The sequence below is a fragment of the Coregonus clupeaformis genome, unplaced genomic scaffold (assembly GCF_020615455.1).
Source record: "Coregonus clupeaformis isolate EN_2021a unplaced genomic scaffold, ASM2061545v1 scaf0138, whole genome shotgun sequence".
Lineage (NCBI taxonomy): Eukaryota > Metazoa > Chordata > Actinopteri > Salmoniformes > Salmonidae > Coregonus > Coregonus clupeaformis.
Genome location: NW_025533593.1, coordinates 435,001 through 450,000, shown reverse-complemented (window position 1 = coordinate 450,000; position 15,000 = coordinate 435,001). Strand labels below are relative to the sequence as shown.

General features: G+C 42.3%; 1 protein-coding gene across 1 annotated transcript in view; it reads right to left on the bottom strand.

The window, feature by feature from the left end:
- The window catches only part of LOC121532570 (adhesion G protein-coupled receptor E5-like), a 182,874-nt gene that overhangs the window by 74,495 nt on the left and 93,379 nt on the right, over positions 1–15,000 (bottom strand). Inside the window, exons 7-8 of the mRNA XM_045213676.1 lie at positions 11,339–11,470; positions 6,790–6,921 (exon numbers count right to left, since the gene is read on the bottom strand). Of these exons, the coding sequence (XP_045069611.1) occupies positions 6,790–6,921; positions 11,339–11,470 (264 nt within the window). The remainder of the gene's footprint in view (positions 1–6,789; positions 6,922–11,338; positions 11,471–15,000) is intronic.

Genomic DNA, 15,000 nt, shown 5'->3' with positions numbered 1-15,000 from the left:
AGGTCTCCGTGCCTCCCCCAGAGAAGAGGGCAGAAAGGTTATATCCAAACTTGGCAGACCAGGCATGGAGAGAAAATCCAGATGATGAATACGTAGGGAGGAGAAGGAGAGTGCAGGGGAATAATGTTGCCCCCCCCTCCGGCCCCACCTCCCTATGAGGAAGAAGGGGCTGGAGGAGGAAGGGAAGATGAAGGTGAGGAAGAGCCAGAGGTAGAGGAGTACCAGACAAGGGCAGAGAAAGTCAGACAGGAGAGAAAAGAGAGAAAAGAGAGAAGAGAGAGAGAGAGAAGTCCATCCCCCAGCTTTGAGCGTGAGGAAGAGGAAGATAAGGCGTGACTAGTCCTTGAGGGAGAAATAGTAGACTCTAGTGGGGGGAAGACTAAGGAACCCTTTGATCCAAATTGTGAGGTGTTTGAATTGGCTACTATTGACTTAGCACTTCAACAGGAACAGAAACCTTATTTGACATTGACAGTAATGGGTATGAAAATTAAATTCCTTTGTGATACGGGAGCCTGCAGGACAGCAACCTGTGCAACAGACAAGCCAGATGGAGTCAGGATTGATGGGGAGAAAATCATAGTGCCATCTGCCTCTGGTCATCAATTTATTGAAAGGTTATCAGCCCCAATAACCCTAAAACATGACCAATCAGGATGAGAGGCAACCATACCCATCCTGATATCTAAGCTGTGTCGGGTAAATTTACTAGGACGTGATGTAATGACTAAATTGAATGTGGCTGTCATTTCCGCTGAGAGGGGAATGAAAGTACACATAGTCAGAGACAATATGGTGGTCTGTGGGGAAGGGGAGCCATGTTATTGGTATAGGCAAGATTTGTTTAGGGGGGGAATAACTGATATTCCCCGAACCTTGATGGAACTTGCTGATGATGTAGTACCAGGCCCCACTAAAATGTCCCCCGATGACCTACACTGTACTCTCTGGTATAACAAACACCCAGGTCCAGATGCAATCTATGAGAAAGCATTATTTAAAACCACAGAAAGGACTATAGCCTTGAAATGGTTTCACTATGACAACACCCTTGCAGTAGTGGAGGTGGAACTAGGGCCCCAAAGTCAGAGACTGTTCAGGGAAATATGGAGCCCACATGTGTCCCTAGCAAAGGAGCCAGCAGAGGACTGGAAAGACATGGGCCAGTGGGTATCCAAGGGTAAGAGGATCACTGATTGGGTCAATATTGTGAGTGGCGATCAACACAGCCCATCCACAGATAGTACATTTAGATGAGAATAGCAGATGCTGAGGAGAGGAATACCTGTTGACAGAACAACAGGAGTCAGACTTAAAAGAAGTTCCAGAGCATTTGTGGTCCCGGGTCGAGCAGACGTAGGATTAATAAAAGGGGTAATTCCAGTACAGGTGATACCCAAATCTAATCATAGGCCATATCAGAAGCAATACCCTATGAAACCAGAAGCAATAAAAGGTTTGCAGTTTACCAAGAGCAGATTGGGAGGGACCTTGAGGGAGGGCCAATTCCCGGGGAGATAGTGAGGCCAGAAACAAAGGTGCAGTGTCCTGGAAATCACAGTCTGTTTTTTTTTTTTTCAGTTCTGCTGGGAGTACATTGGATGATGGGGTTTTGTGTTGAATTAGAGACAGTGAGACTATTAGTCAATACCTAGGAGAGAAGAGAGGTTACGGTAGCAAAGACAGACAAGAAGGAAATGGTAATAGTGGAGACAGGAGTGAGTGGAAGTGTTACAATTGTGACAAAACGGGACATTTTGCTAGAGAATGTGAGGAACCGTGTAGTTACTGTGCAAGGAAAGGGCATCGGTTAAGAAACTGTAGGCAGAAGGGGAAGAGAGAAATCAGGAGTCCTCATGACCTGGCTGTTTGGTTGTTGTTTTTTAATTGGGGTTTTCAAATAAAAAACAACACACCTAGTATGATGTTTATAAAGCCTTGTTGTTTCAATTTTGGGGGGGTTTCAGCAGGTCAAGGGTGATAGGTCTTAGAGGAGCACACAGTGAATTTTATGGAGTTTTTAGGTTTTGGCTGAGTTTGGGGTATATATGATTTCTTATGAGAATGAATGTCATGAGGATTAATGAACACTTGGGATAAGTAACATTTATTAAATATTTAGAATAATGGTAATGTTTGGTATACTATGGGATGGAATTTCAATTGCCTCTGAACTCTGTTTTAACTTTCTGGTGTTAATTAATCATCCACACTGGTAAATTCTAAAGGCATGAGAGGAGGACTTTAAGATAGTTTATTTTACCAATAAATAAAAATAAGGGATGGCAATTGGATGATAAATTACCAATATTACCTAAGTGATTGTTAGGTAGGTGATAATATTGACACATGGGCAGTGACATGTGTCAAAAGGAGGGATGGATGGTAGAACAGATTAGACAACACTTTGTTGCACATGGGATTACTAAATATTTAAAAAAAAAAGATGTGTTATCTGTGCTCAAAATAATCACCAGGGCAGACAAAGGGCACCTCAGGGTGAGTATCCTCCGGCTAAGTACCCTTTCCAGCAATTGGAAATGGATTTTATAGAGTTATCACGGAGTGAAGGGAAGAAATTTAAAGTAACCCCAGATAAAGATGGGTTATCCCCCTTTGAGAAAGTGTTTGGAAGACCTTACAGAATGCCACAGTTGGCAGGACCAGACAGGCAGACATAGAACTAGAGAGCACCCTAGCAGAACACGTGAGAAGGTCGTTTATTAACCACACCTGTATGTCAGAGGTTTTGTGCCCCCACAGGTGAATTAAAGGAGAAGGTGACCCACTCTATCTAACCAGGAGACTGAAGCAGGCCTGGCGGGAAGGGCCCTACCAAGTACTGCCTTTGCCAGCAGAATAGCTGAGAGATCCATCTGGGTGCATGTCACTCACTGCAAAAAGGTAAACCCAGCTACACCTGACGAACAAACACAGAGTTAGGAGAAAGAACCGATCACCACTAGGGCTCGGGGGTTGGCTCCTTAACGAAGATTCCCTTACCCTGTCTGATCATCCCTGTGTGAGTTCGATAGAAGGTGAAGCAATGGGTTGGCCTCTGGCATCTGACATGTTCTCAGGGCGAGGGTGGGGATTCACAGGTCTCCCGACGGTAGGTAGCTGTCTGATTGTGGGGGCCATATTCCTAACACACACGGACCCTCCTGTTTCAGCCAGAAGTGGTAGTTAACCTAACACAAGTTGAAAAGGCATAGGAGACAGCTAGACGTAGGGAAAGGGGAAATACTAGGGACTTTAGGGAAGGACATCACCATATGTATGTCACCATGTACATCCTGGGACTATGTAGTTGCTTATACCAAGCGGGGGGGATATGTCAATCTCCATACACAGTTTAGGGACAGGTGTAGTATTGTGAAAGTAGGGAATTATCAGAAATGGCAGTGCGACCCATATGAGGGTAGGTACTGTCTGAAAGTCTGAATTATGCTAAAACAGATTACAGACCTGACAAGTGAGATATCTTCTTCAACTGGGGCACCCTATAGAGTAAACCTCTCTGAGGGAGGTAGTGAGACAGTGCAAACTATAGACCTGAAGGAAGTAGTACAGATGGAGACGGAGTAAATAGATTTTAACCTGTGGTTGGAATGGATTCAGTATACGGTCTAAAGAGGACTGTTATGCCTGTAGGACAGCCAAACCAAGGATGACAACTACTCCGTTCCCCTTGACAGGCTTTAACTCTCTGTCAGGTTTATCCTCCATGCAAGCCACCTGGGAATGTGGTGAAAGAGTCTTATGGTAACTTGCACTATCTGTTTCCCCCGATAACAAAGTCATCCCGACCTGGGTTGCCTCAGTTTGAAATCACAGGGGATTCTAATTGTTTTTCTAGGACTTAAAACAGGATACAGGGTAGGGCCTCTTAGCTCCTGCTCCCACACAGAGAATATCACAACTAAAAGAGACCATGACTAATCTCTCCTCTTTGTTGCAGCCAGAGGATTTTAGGAACCAAAACCAGGCCCGTGCTGACATCTGATGGTTGTGTGGTGATAACAGATTGTGAACTCACCTACATACGCAAACAATCAAACGTGTCAGAGATTGGTGAGTTGTCACGTAGAAAGTGGGACCTCCTCCCGGGATCCTTTGATGAAAGGATATATATTGATGGATAGGAGTACCTCCAGGGGTTTCAGAAGAATTCAAAGCTAGGAATCAGATTGCAGCTGGGTTTGAATCAAGTCTTTTCTGGTGGTCAACTATTGATAAAAACGTAGATTGGATGAATTAAATTTACTATAACCAGCAAAGATTTATAAACCACACTCGTGATGCAATAAAGGGATTAGCTGAGCAGACAGCGGCAACTAGCTTAATAGCATGGCAGAATAGAATAGCTTTAGATATGCTTTTGGCTGAGCGGGACGGGGTTTGTGTTCTGTTTGGATCTATGTGCTGTACTTTCATCCCCAAACAATATAGCACCGGACGGGTCCGTGACCAAAGCGCTTCAGGGACTCACCACGCTGGCGAACGAACTGGCTGAGAACTCTGGTATTGATAGCTCCCTAAACGGTTAGTTTGATAACATATTTGGTAAATGGAAAACTATCGTTGTAACTATTCTGGGTGAAGTTATAGCTTCTATGGGTATACTTGTTCTTTGTGGATGTTGTCTTATTCCCTGTGTCTGAGGGTTGGTGAGCAAGGCGGTTTCCCAACAGATGGTGAGATACGGCCCAATCCCGGACTCCGACTGAAGGATATGACCTACCAGGCTTGGTGGAGGACGACGACGATCCAGATAGTTTGAGACTGGATGTTTTCCTAGAACTATAAATCTCTAGTTTATTAAAGTCTCGTTTTAAGTATGATGTACTAGTTACCATTGCTAAAAAGTAACGTTATGCTTTTAATCATGGGGTAACCCTGATGAACCTGTAATGTTTTAATATGCAAACCAACTTATATACTTCAATGAGTGTGATTCATTTCTATAACAACATATATTTTGTATGTGTGTAATATTTAGTCAAAGGGTGGAATTGATAGATTAATTATTAATGACTAATTATTACACCCTGAAACTGTGTATAATGTGTTAGAAATGTGTGAGTGTAGGACCAGTAAAGGCAATGGCATTGAGCCACTATTTAGCAATGTGAGTAAGCCAGACAACAAAGACAACTGAGAAACTAAGATAAAGAGGCCTCCCAATTTAGGGAGGGGAGAAACTGTTATGAAAACATGGTGCAGAATATTGTGAGAACGGCAATAACTGAGTAAAGCATTGAGTAGGATATGTGTGTGTGTATGTGTGTATGTATGTGTGTATATGTGTGTGTGTGTGTGAACTGAAGGTCAGTAGAGCAGTTTTAGAGTGGAAAACTACAGCCCGCCTACAGAGGGGAGGGATTTCTTTTTGTATGACGTATGAGTATAAAAGATGGACTCTGAAATTGTGATGGCAGAATTCTCAATGAATAAATATCTCTGACTATGCAGACCGGGACTCTGGCCGTTACTTAAATCCCAAAAGACTTACAACCTTTTGGGAGACGCACAGAGAAACTGAAATAGTTTGTTAAATAATTCACATAACAGAGAGAGAGAGAGAGAGAGAGAGAGAGAGAGAGAGACAGAGAGACAGAGAGACAGAGAGACAGAGAGACAGAGAGACAGAGAGACAGAGAGACAGAGAGACAGAGAGACAGAGAGACAGAGACAGAGACAGAGACAGAGACAGAGAGAGAGAGAGACAGAGAGAGACAGAGAGAGACAGAGAGAGAGAGAGAGAGAGAGAGAAAGACAGAGAGAGAGACAGAGAGAGAGACAGAGAGAGAGAGAGAGAGAGAGAGAGAGAGAGAGAGAGAGAGAGAGAGAGAGAGAGAGAGAGAGAGAGAGAGAGAGAGAGAGAATACACAAACATTCAAATAAACACATGGGGAGAGGAAGAGAGGAGAAACAATCAGAAAAAGAACAGTTAGTAGTGATGTCTTCTAGAGCTGTCCCCAACTAAAAACAATCTTGGTCAACCAATAGTCATCTGTTCTTACGACCAATCGATTGGTCGAAGTTATAAAATGTGTATTTTTCCATATATAGACACATCCTACGTGTTTTAATCAAATCAACTATTTTCACTGAGCTTGTCTGATGCTTTAAGCACACAGTTTGATTAAATAATTAAGACACACAAATGACTAGAGGGAGTCCGACCGCAATTGATTTGATTGTGCTCAGACTTGCTGCTCTGTGTTAAAAAAACAAAGACATCGAGTGACTGTGTGACTAGCACCCGTTGTCTCTCTCTCCTCCCAGCTGCAGCGACCACCACAGAACATCAACAGTGTTTATCGCGCTGTCCCTGTTGTTGAAGCTGTAACATAATTACAGCCATTTCTGACTGAAAAGTTCTGTTACCGAAATCCCTAATTGGTTTAGGAAAAACATTCCCTATTTCCTCAATCCGTGCTCTCTTTACATGACACATGTATGCATCTCATGAACGTGACCAATATGGCCTGACCTATAGCATATCATAATCACATCAATAAATTGGTTAGAACAAACTCTGAACACCGTAACAGAAAAATGGATGCAGAGGAGGTGATAAATGAACTTGAAACGGGGGAATGTTTACTGGTTGCTCATGTTATGTTATGTTATGTTATGTTAGATATAGCTGTCATTTAGGACTGTTAAAATAGGAGCCTAGTTTTATTTCCAATCCAGGCCTTCCTCTTCTAAGAGACAAAGTTATCTTATTGTATCGTGTCGTGGGAAGTAATGCATCATGGTACCAGATTCTACAATCACCTGAGCACTGAGCCTGTTTGTTGCCGTAGTTACTGTATCCAGGGTGACAGAGGCAACTGTAGCTTCCTTTCTGGTTCTGGCAGTCCCCGCCCACTCCACAGATACCTGCGGTTACATTACACTCATCTATGTCTGAGGGAGAGAGAGAGTAAAAGAGAGATGAGTGTACAGGGGAGGGATTGATGATGATAAGGAGGAAGAGGAAAAGTTGGAGGAACATTATGGAGAGAGAGAGAGAAAGACAACAACAACAACAACAACACAATTAGACCCAACCAAATCATGAGAAAACAAAAAGAGAATTACTTGACACATTGGAAAGAACAAACAAATAAACAGAGCAAACTAGAATGCTATTTGGCCCTAAACAGAGAGTACACAGTGGCAGAATAACTGACCACTGTGACTGACCCAAACTTAAGGAAAGCTTTGACTATGTACAGACTCAGTGAGCATAGCCTTGCTATTGAGAAAGGCCGCCGTAGGCAGACCTGGCTCTCAAGAGAAGACAGGCTATGTGCACACTGCCCACAAAATGAGGTGGAAACTGAGCTGCACTTCCTAACCTCCTGCCAAATGTATGACCATATTAGAGACACATATTTCCCTCAGATTACAGCGATCCACAAAGAATTTGAAAACAAACCCAATTTTGATAAACTCCCTTATCTACTGGGTGAAAAACCACAGTGTGCCATCACAGCTGCAAGATTTGTGACCTGTTGCCACAAGAAAAGGGCAACCAGTGGAGAACAAACACCATTGTAAATACAACCTATATTTATGTTTATTTATTTTCCCATTTGTACTTTAACTATTTGCACATTGTTACAACACTGTATATATACATAATATGACATTTGAAATGTCTTTATTCTTTTGAAACTTCTGAGTGTAATGTTTACTGTTAATATTTATTGTTTATTTCGCTTTTGTTTACTATCTACCTCACTTGCTTGGTCAATGTAAACACACGTTTCCCATGCCAATAAAGCCCTTAAATTGAATTGAATTGAATTGAGAGAGAGAGAGAGAGACAGAGAGAGAGAGAGACAGAGAGGGAGAGAGAGAGAAAGAGAGATAGAGAGAGAGAAAGAGAGAGAGAGAGAGAGAGAGAGAGAGAGAGAGAGAGAGAGAGAGAGAGAGAGAGAGAGAGAGAGAGAGAGAGAGAGAGAGAGAGAGAGAGAGAGAGAGAGAGAGAATACACAAACATTCAAATAAACACATGGGGAGAGGAAGAGAGGAGAAACAATCAGAAAAAGAACAGTTAGTAGTGATGTCTTCTAGAGCTGTCCCCAACTAAAAACAATCTTGGTCAACCAATAGTCATCTGTTCTTACGACCAATCGATTGGTCGAAGTTATAAAATGTGTATTTTTCCATATATAGACACATCCTACGTGTTTTAATCAAATCAACTATTTTCACTGAGCTTGTCTGATGCTTTAAGCACACAGTTTGATTACAGTTTTTTTGGATTGCTTACACACTAAAATTAAAAGTAGTACACTATTAGCAAAACCTTACACTCAAGAAGCAAAACATCAGCCCATATTTGCACAACTATAAGCACATTGTCAACCTTACACTTGTTGCAAAACTCTACACACAGTGATTTGCAAAACACTAAACACACTTAACATACATTACACACAAAAATCTATCATGAAGTCACGTCCTTGCAATACCAAAGCACTGACTGTCAAATTACCACACCGTCCAACCAATTGGTTCAACACAGTCATCAGGTGTGCAAACACTCGTTTGCTTAATTGTAGACACACCAATCAGGTGTATAAGCACTATAAAAAGCAGCAGGTGAGTTCATCGGTCTTCAAGCACAATGGAAAGAGTCAGAGAAAGAGTAAGACGAGGAGGAGGAGGAGGAGGACGACGACGAGGAGAACGAGGAGGAGGACGAGGAGAACGAGGAGAACGAGGAGGACGAGGAGGACGAGGAGGACGAGGAGGAGGACGAGGAGGACGAGGAGAACGAGGAGGACGAGGAGGAGAACGAGGAGGAGGAGGAGGAGGAGGAAGGGGAGGAAGAGGAAGAGGAAGAGGAAGAGGAAGAGGAAGACAAGAAGGTGCTCAAAGAGGACCGAATCTGACAAATGAGATCCGCGCAACACTGGTTGACCACATTGTCAACCACGGCCTGACGCTGAGGGAGGCTGGACTGCGAGTACAGCCAAATCTAAGCCGATATACAGTGGCAAGTGTGATGAGAACATTTCGACTGGAAAATAGGTATTGTAAAAATATCATCATATCAAAAACATCTGCACGGTTTCAGTAACTGCTTACAGTACTATATTCTATGCACTATCAGCACTTCTGTTACCTTTTCCTGTGAAATTACTGTACTATTGTATACTGTTTTTTTTCTACATAGGATTGAGGGTCAGGGACGACAAGGGGGAAGGCCTCCTATGTTCACAGAACAGCAAGAGAGGGAGATAGTAAACATGGTTTTGGCCAACAATGCTATAACACTCAAGCAGCTCCAAGCTAACATTGTCAATAACCACGCCATTTTCAACGATATCCATCAGGTCTCAACATCAACACTGGCACGCATCCTAAAAAAAACCATATTCAAATGAAGCAAATTTATCGAGTGCCTTTCGAGCGCAATTCCGAAAGGGTGAAACGACTGCGGCATGATTATGCAGAGGTATGTATTCACTTTAGCAGTGTGATCTTGCATACTGTCTCATAATCTTTTACTGTACTGTAATATGTATACTAGATCTACACTGAACTACACAATTTTGCCTGACACTGTTTTTCAGAGAGTTTTACGAATGGATGGAGAGGAGATCCAGCATGAGTTCATTTACGTAGATGAGGCTGGGTTCAACCTGACGAGAACACGAAGGAGGGGAAGAAACATCATTGGCCACAGGGCTATAGTCAATGTCCCAGGGCAACGTGGGGGTAATATAACACTCTGTGCAGCCATTACACAGAATGGGGTCCTCCACCGCCATGCCCATATGGGCCCTTACAACACAGCACTCATACTTACATTCTTGGACCAATTGCACAACATAACAGCAGCAAATCAAATCGATCATATGCAATACATTGTTGTCTGGGACAATGTGTCTTTCCACCGCTCTGCTCTGGTTCAGAACTGGTTTCAGCAACATCCACATTTCACCGTCCTATATCTTCCACCATACTCTCCATTCCTCAACCCTATAGAAGAGTTTTTCTCGGCATGGCAGTGGAAGGTATATGATCTCCGTCTCCAGGCTGAGGTACCCCTCATCCAAGCCATGGAGGAGGCCTGTGACCAGATGGAGGTAGCAGCAATGCAAGGATGGATTCGTCATTCAAGACGTTTCTTTCCAAGGTGTCTTGCTAATGACAACATTGCCTGTGATGTTGATGAAATTCTCTGGCCAGATCCAGCTAGGCGAAGAGACAATGTCTAGTTATTTATTTTTATTTTTTTTGAACTTACAATACGTAAAGTGACGTTTGGTTACAGTATTATGAATCTCCATGTCAACATTTTGGGCGTGTTGAGAAATAAATGAGTTTCTTCAGTCTGCAACATTGGTCTTGTGTAGTGTTTGGTGAATTTACATTATATTTGTACTTTGTTGAGAGTAGCCTACTCTAATCATAGGGAAGTAGAAGTGCTAAAAGTGTTTTAGGTTTATCACAGCAGAGTGTAACTCGTGCAAACAGAGTATAGTAATGTGAAACGTGTGTGTTTCATATGGTAACAAAGTGTGGTTTTTAAAAAGAAGTGTATAGTTTTTACAAGAGTGTTTAATTTTGCAAAGGATCTGTAGTGTTTTGCTAATTGGGTGTGTGGTTGTGCTAATTGTGTGTAGTGTTTTGAAAACACGGGCCCTGTTTTGAAAATCGTGCTTAAGCAATCAAAAAAAACTGTAAATAATTAAGACACACAAATGACTAGAGGGAGTCCGACCGCAATTGATTTGATTGTGCTCAGACTTGCTGCTCTGTGTTAAAAAAACAAAGACATCGAGTGACTGTGTGACTAGCACCCGTTGTCTCTCTCTCCTCCCAGCTGCAGCGACCACCACAGAACATCAACAGTGTTTATCGCGCTGTCCCTGTTGTTGAAGCTGTAACATAATTACAGCCATTTCTGACTGAAAAGTTCTGTTACCGAAATCCCTAATTGGTTTAGGAAAAACATTCCCTATTTCCTCAATCCGTGCTCTCTTTACATGACACATGTATGCATCTCATGAACGTGACCAATATGGCCTGACCTATAGCATATCATAATCACATCAATAAATTGGTTAGAACAAACTCTGAACACCGTAACAGAAAAATGGATGCAGAGGAGGTGATAAATGAACTTGAAACGGGGGAATGTTTACTGGTTGCTCATGTTATGTTATGTTATGTTATGTTAGATATAGCTGTCATTTAGGACTGTTAAAATAGGAGCCTAGTTTTATTTCCAATCCAGGCCTTCCTCTTCTAAGAGACAAAGTTATCTTATTGTATCGTGTCGTGGGAAGTAATGCATCATGGTACCAGATTCTACAATCACCTGAGCACTGAGCCTGTTTGTTGCCGTAGTTACTGTATCCAGGGTGACAGAGGCAACTGTAGCTTCCTTTCTGGTTCTGGCAGTCCCCGCCCACTCCACAGATACCTGCGGTTACATTACACTCATCTATGTCTGAGGGAGAGAGAGATAAAAAGAGAGATGAGTGTACAGGGGAGGGATTGATGATGATAAGGAGGAAGAGGAAAAGTTGGAGGAACATTATGGAGAGAGAGAGAGAAAGACAACAACAACAACAACAACACAATTAGACCCAACCAAATCATGAGAAAACAAAAAGAGAATTACTTGACACATTGGAAAGAACAAACAAATAAACAGAGCAAACTAGAATGCTATTTGGCCCTAAACAGAGAGTACACAGTGGCAGAATAACTGACCACTGTGACTGACCCAAACTTAAGGAAAGCTTTGACTATGTACAGACTCAGTGAGCATAGCCTTGCTATTGAGAAAGGCCGCCGTAGGCAGACCTGGCTCTCAAGAGAAGACAGGCTATGTGCACACTGCCCACAAAATGAGGTGGAAACTGAGCTGCACTTCCTAACCTCCTGCCAAATGTATGACCATATTAGAGACACATATTTCCCTCAGATTACAGCGATCCACAAAGAATTTGAAAACAAACCCAATTTTGATAAACTCCCTTATCTACTGGGTGAAAAACCACAGTGTGCCATCACAGCTGCAAGATTTGTGACCTGTTGCCACAAGAAAAGGGCAACCAGTGGAGAACAAACACCATTGTAAATACAACCTATATTTATGTTTATTTATTTTCCCATTTGTACTTTACAGTTTTTCTCAATTGCTAAAACACTAAACCCTATTGTCTGAACCAAATGCTCAGTTGCCTGAACCCACTGATTGAATCAATCACTCTTTTGGCAAAACCATAAGCACTTTTCACCTGTTTAGACACAACTTGCCAACACATTTTCATTGTGATGCACCCGTGCTGCATAATGGTGAGCACAGGTGACAAAAGTCAAACACAATTAGAGCACAGGTATCACCACTTGAACACAACAACTCAAAATTGATCACACTTGTGGCTAATGATGTGAGGGAACATATACAGTAAGCCAGTTCAGAGAGCACTGGTTTGTGAGGCCCTACAATGGATAGAAATATGAGAGGAAGAGTTCGTGTGAGAGGAGGTCGAGGTGGTCGAGGTGGTCAGCGAAGACAAAGAACAGTAATATCTGATGAAATCAGAGCTACTGTGATTGACCATGTTCTTGTCCATGGTATGAACATGAGGGAGGCTGGACAAAGGGTACAACCAAACATCAGTAGATTCACTGTGTCCACCATAATCCGAAGATTTAGAGAAGAGAACAGGTAATTACCTTTTTTTGACATTATAGTACAGTATGTACATGTTGACAGCAATTACTGTATGACATACTATATACTGTACCACAGTATACTGTAAGTGAATATATGTTTCAGTACATCACTGTACCAATGTACTGTAGTATTGTAATGGAGGGTTGGTCTAACTGTTTGTAGGCCTAGTATTCCATGTATATTTTTTGTAACTCCATGTTCTCTTTTTGTAGAATTGAAAGACTGCCACATGGGGGTGGGAGGACAGGTATGTTCTCCCCACACCAAGAGACCCTAATTGTTGATATGGTCCGTGAGAACAATGCCATTAAACTGAGCGAAATTCAGCAGAAGATCATTGAGGACCATTTACATTTTGAGGGTATCAACAGTGTCAGCCTCTCTACTGTTGATCGTGTCCTCAAGCGCAACAGACTGCGCATGAAACAGCTATACAGAGTGTCCTTTGATCGCAACTCAGACAGAGTCAAAGAGCAAAGATTCCAGTATGTACAGGTTGGCATATATCCAGACACATTCAATGTTGATTACTCTAAGTAGTGATTTACTGTAGTGGCCTAAATCACTTTTTCCGTATCACTTACAAAACTATATCTATTTCTACAGAGGGTTTTTCAACTGGATGCAATGGAAAGACCCCATCAATACATCTACATGGATGAAGCTGGGTTTAATCTCACCAAAAGGAGAAGGAGAGGCCGTAATGTGATTGGCCATCGGGCCATTGTTGGTGTTCCTTGGTAGCGTGGTGGCAATGTCACATTATGTGCTGCCATCAGCAATCATGGGGTTGTCCACCATCATGCCAACCTGGGGCCCTACAACACTCACCAGCTCCTCATTTTCCTCAATCACATGCGAGATGCTTTGTTAGGGCAGCAGGATGAGCATCCCATCTATGTTGTTGTTTGGGACAATGTGAGTTTTCACAGAGCCCTCCAGGTTAGAGAGTGGTACAATATGAACCAAGGTTTTATCAATCTTTGCCTTCCACCGTACTCCCCTTTCCTAAACCCCATTGAGGAATTATTCTCCTCATGGCGGTGGAAGGTATATGAACGCCAACCTTACACCAGGGTAAATCTCCTGCAAGCCATGGGACTTGCCTGTGGTGACATAGGTGTGGAGGCATGCCAAGCCTGGATACGGCATGCCAGGGGTTTTTTTCCCCCGTTGCCTGGCCAGACAAAATGTGGCCTGTGATGTGGATGAAGTCCTGTGGCCTGACCCAGTACGGAGACATGATGCTGTGGCTGAGTAATGCACTTATTTGTATATTTTTGTACTTTATTTTTACATGGGCTTACTGTACACAAGTGGCAAACGCATAAGATTTCTGTTTGTTTTTACAAGTGCTACATGTAAATGCACAAGATTTCTGTTTTGTCTTTTTGTACAAGTGCTAAATGCACAGTTTTTTTTTGTTTTGCAACATGCATTTAGCCTACAGTGAACAATAAACATTTATTTCTCCAGCTTCATGTCCTGAGCATTGTGTTTTCTATTTTTCTACGTAGTGTTTAGTGACTGTTCAGTAGTGTTTTTTATTTTGATTGACTCGGGGCACGATTTGAAAACATAGTTCAGTTTTGAGCACAGATTGAACTGTTTTGAGGTGAAAGTTTGGTTTTGCAAGAAGAGTCTGAGGTTTTGTGAATGTAGCTTGAAAATTGGGTTTTGTGTTCACAGTTAAGAGAAAATGAGAGCAGCTTTCAAGAAATGTGTCTTAGCAATCGAGAAAAACTGTAACTATTTGCACATTGTTACAACACTGTATATATACATAATATGACATTTGAAATGTCTTTATTCTTTTGAAACTTCTGAGTGTAATGTTTACTGTTAATATTTATTGTTTATTTCGCTTTTGTTTACTATCTACCTCACTTGCTTGGTCAATGTAAACACACGTTTCCCATGCCAATAAAGCCCTTAAATTGAATTGAATTGAATTGAGAGAGAGAGAGAGAGACAGAGAGAGAGAGAGACAGAGAGGGAGAGAGAGAGAAAGAGAGATAGAGAGAGAGAAAGAGAGAGAGAGAGAGAGAGAGAGAGAGAGAGAGAGAGAGAGAGAGAGAGAGAGAGAGAGAGAGAGAGAGAGAGAGAGAGAGAGAGAGAGTGTGAGAGACAGTGAGAGAGGGGGGAGAGATAGAGAAACAGAGAGAGAGAGAGAGAGAGAGAGAGAGAGAGAGAGAGAGAGAGAGAGAGAGAGAGAGAGAGAGAGAGAGTAGAGAGAGAGACAGAGAGAAAGACAGAGAGAGAGAGAGAGAGAGAGAGAGAGAGAGAGAGAG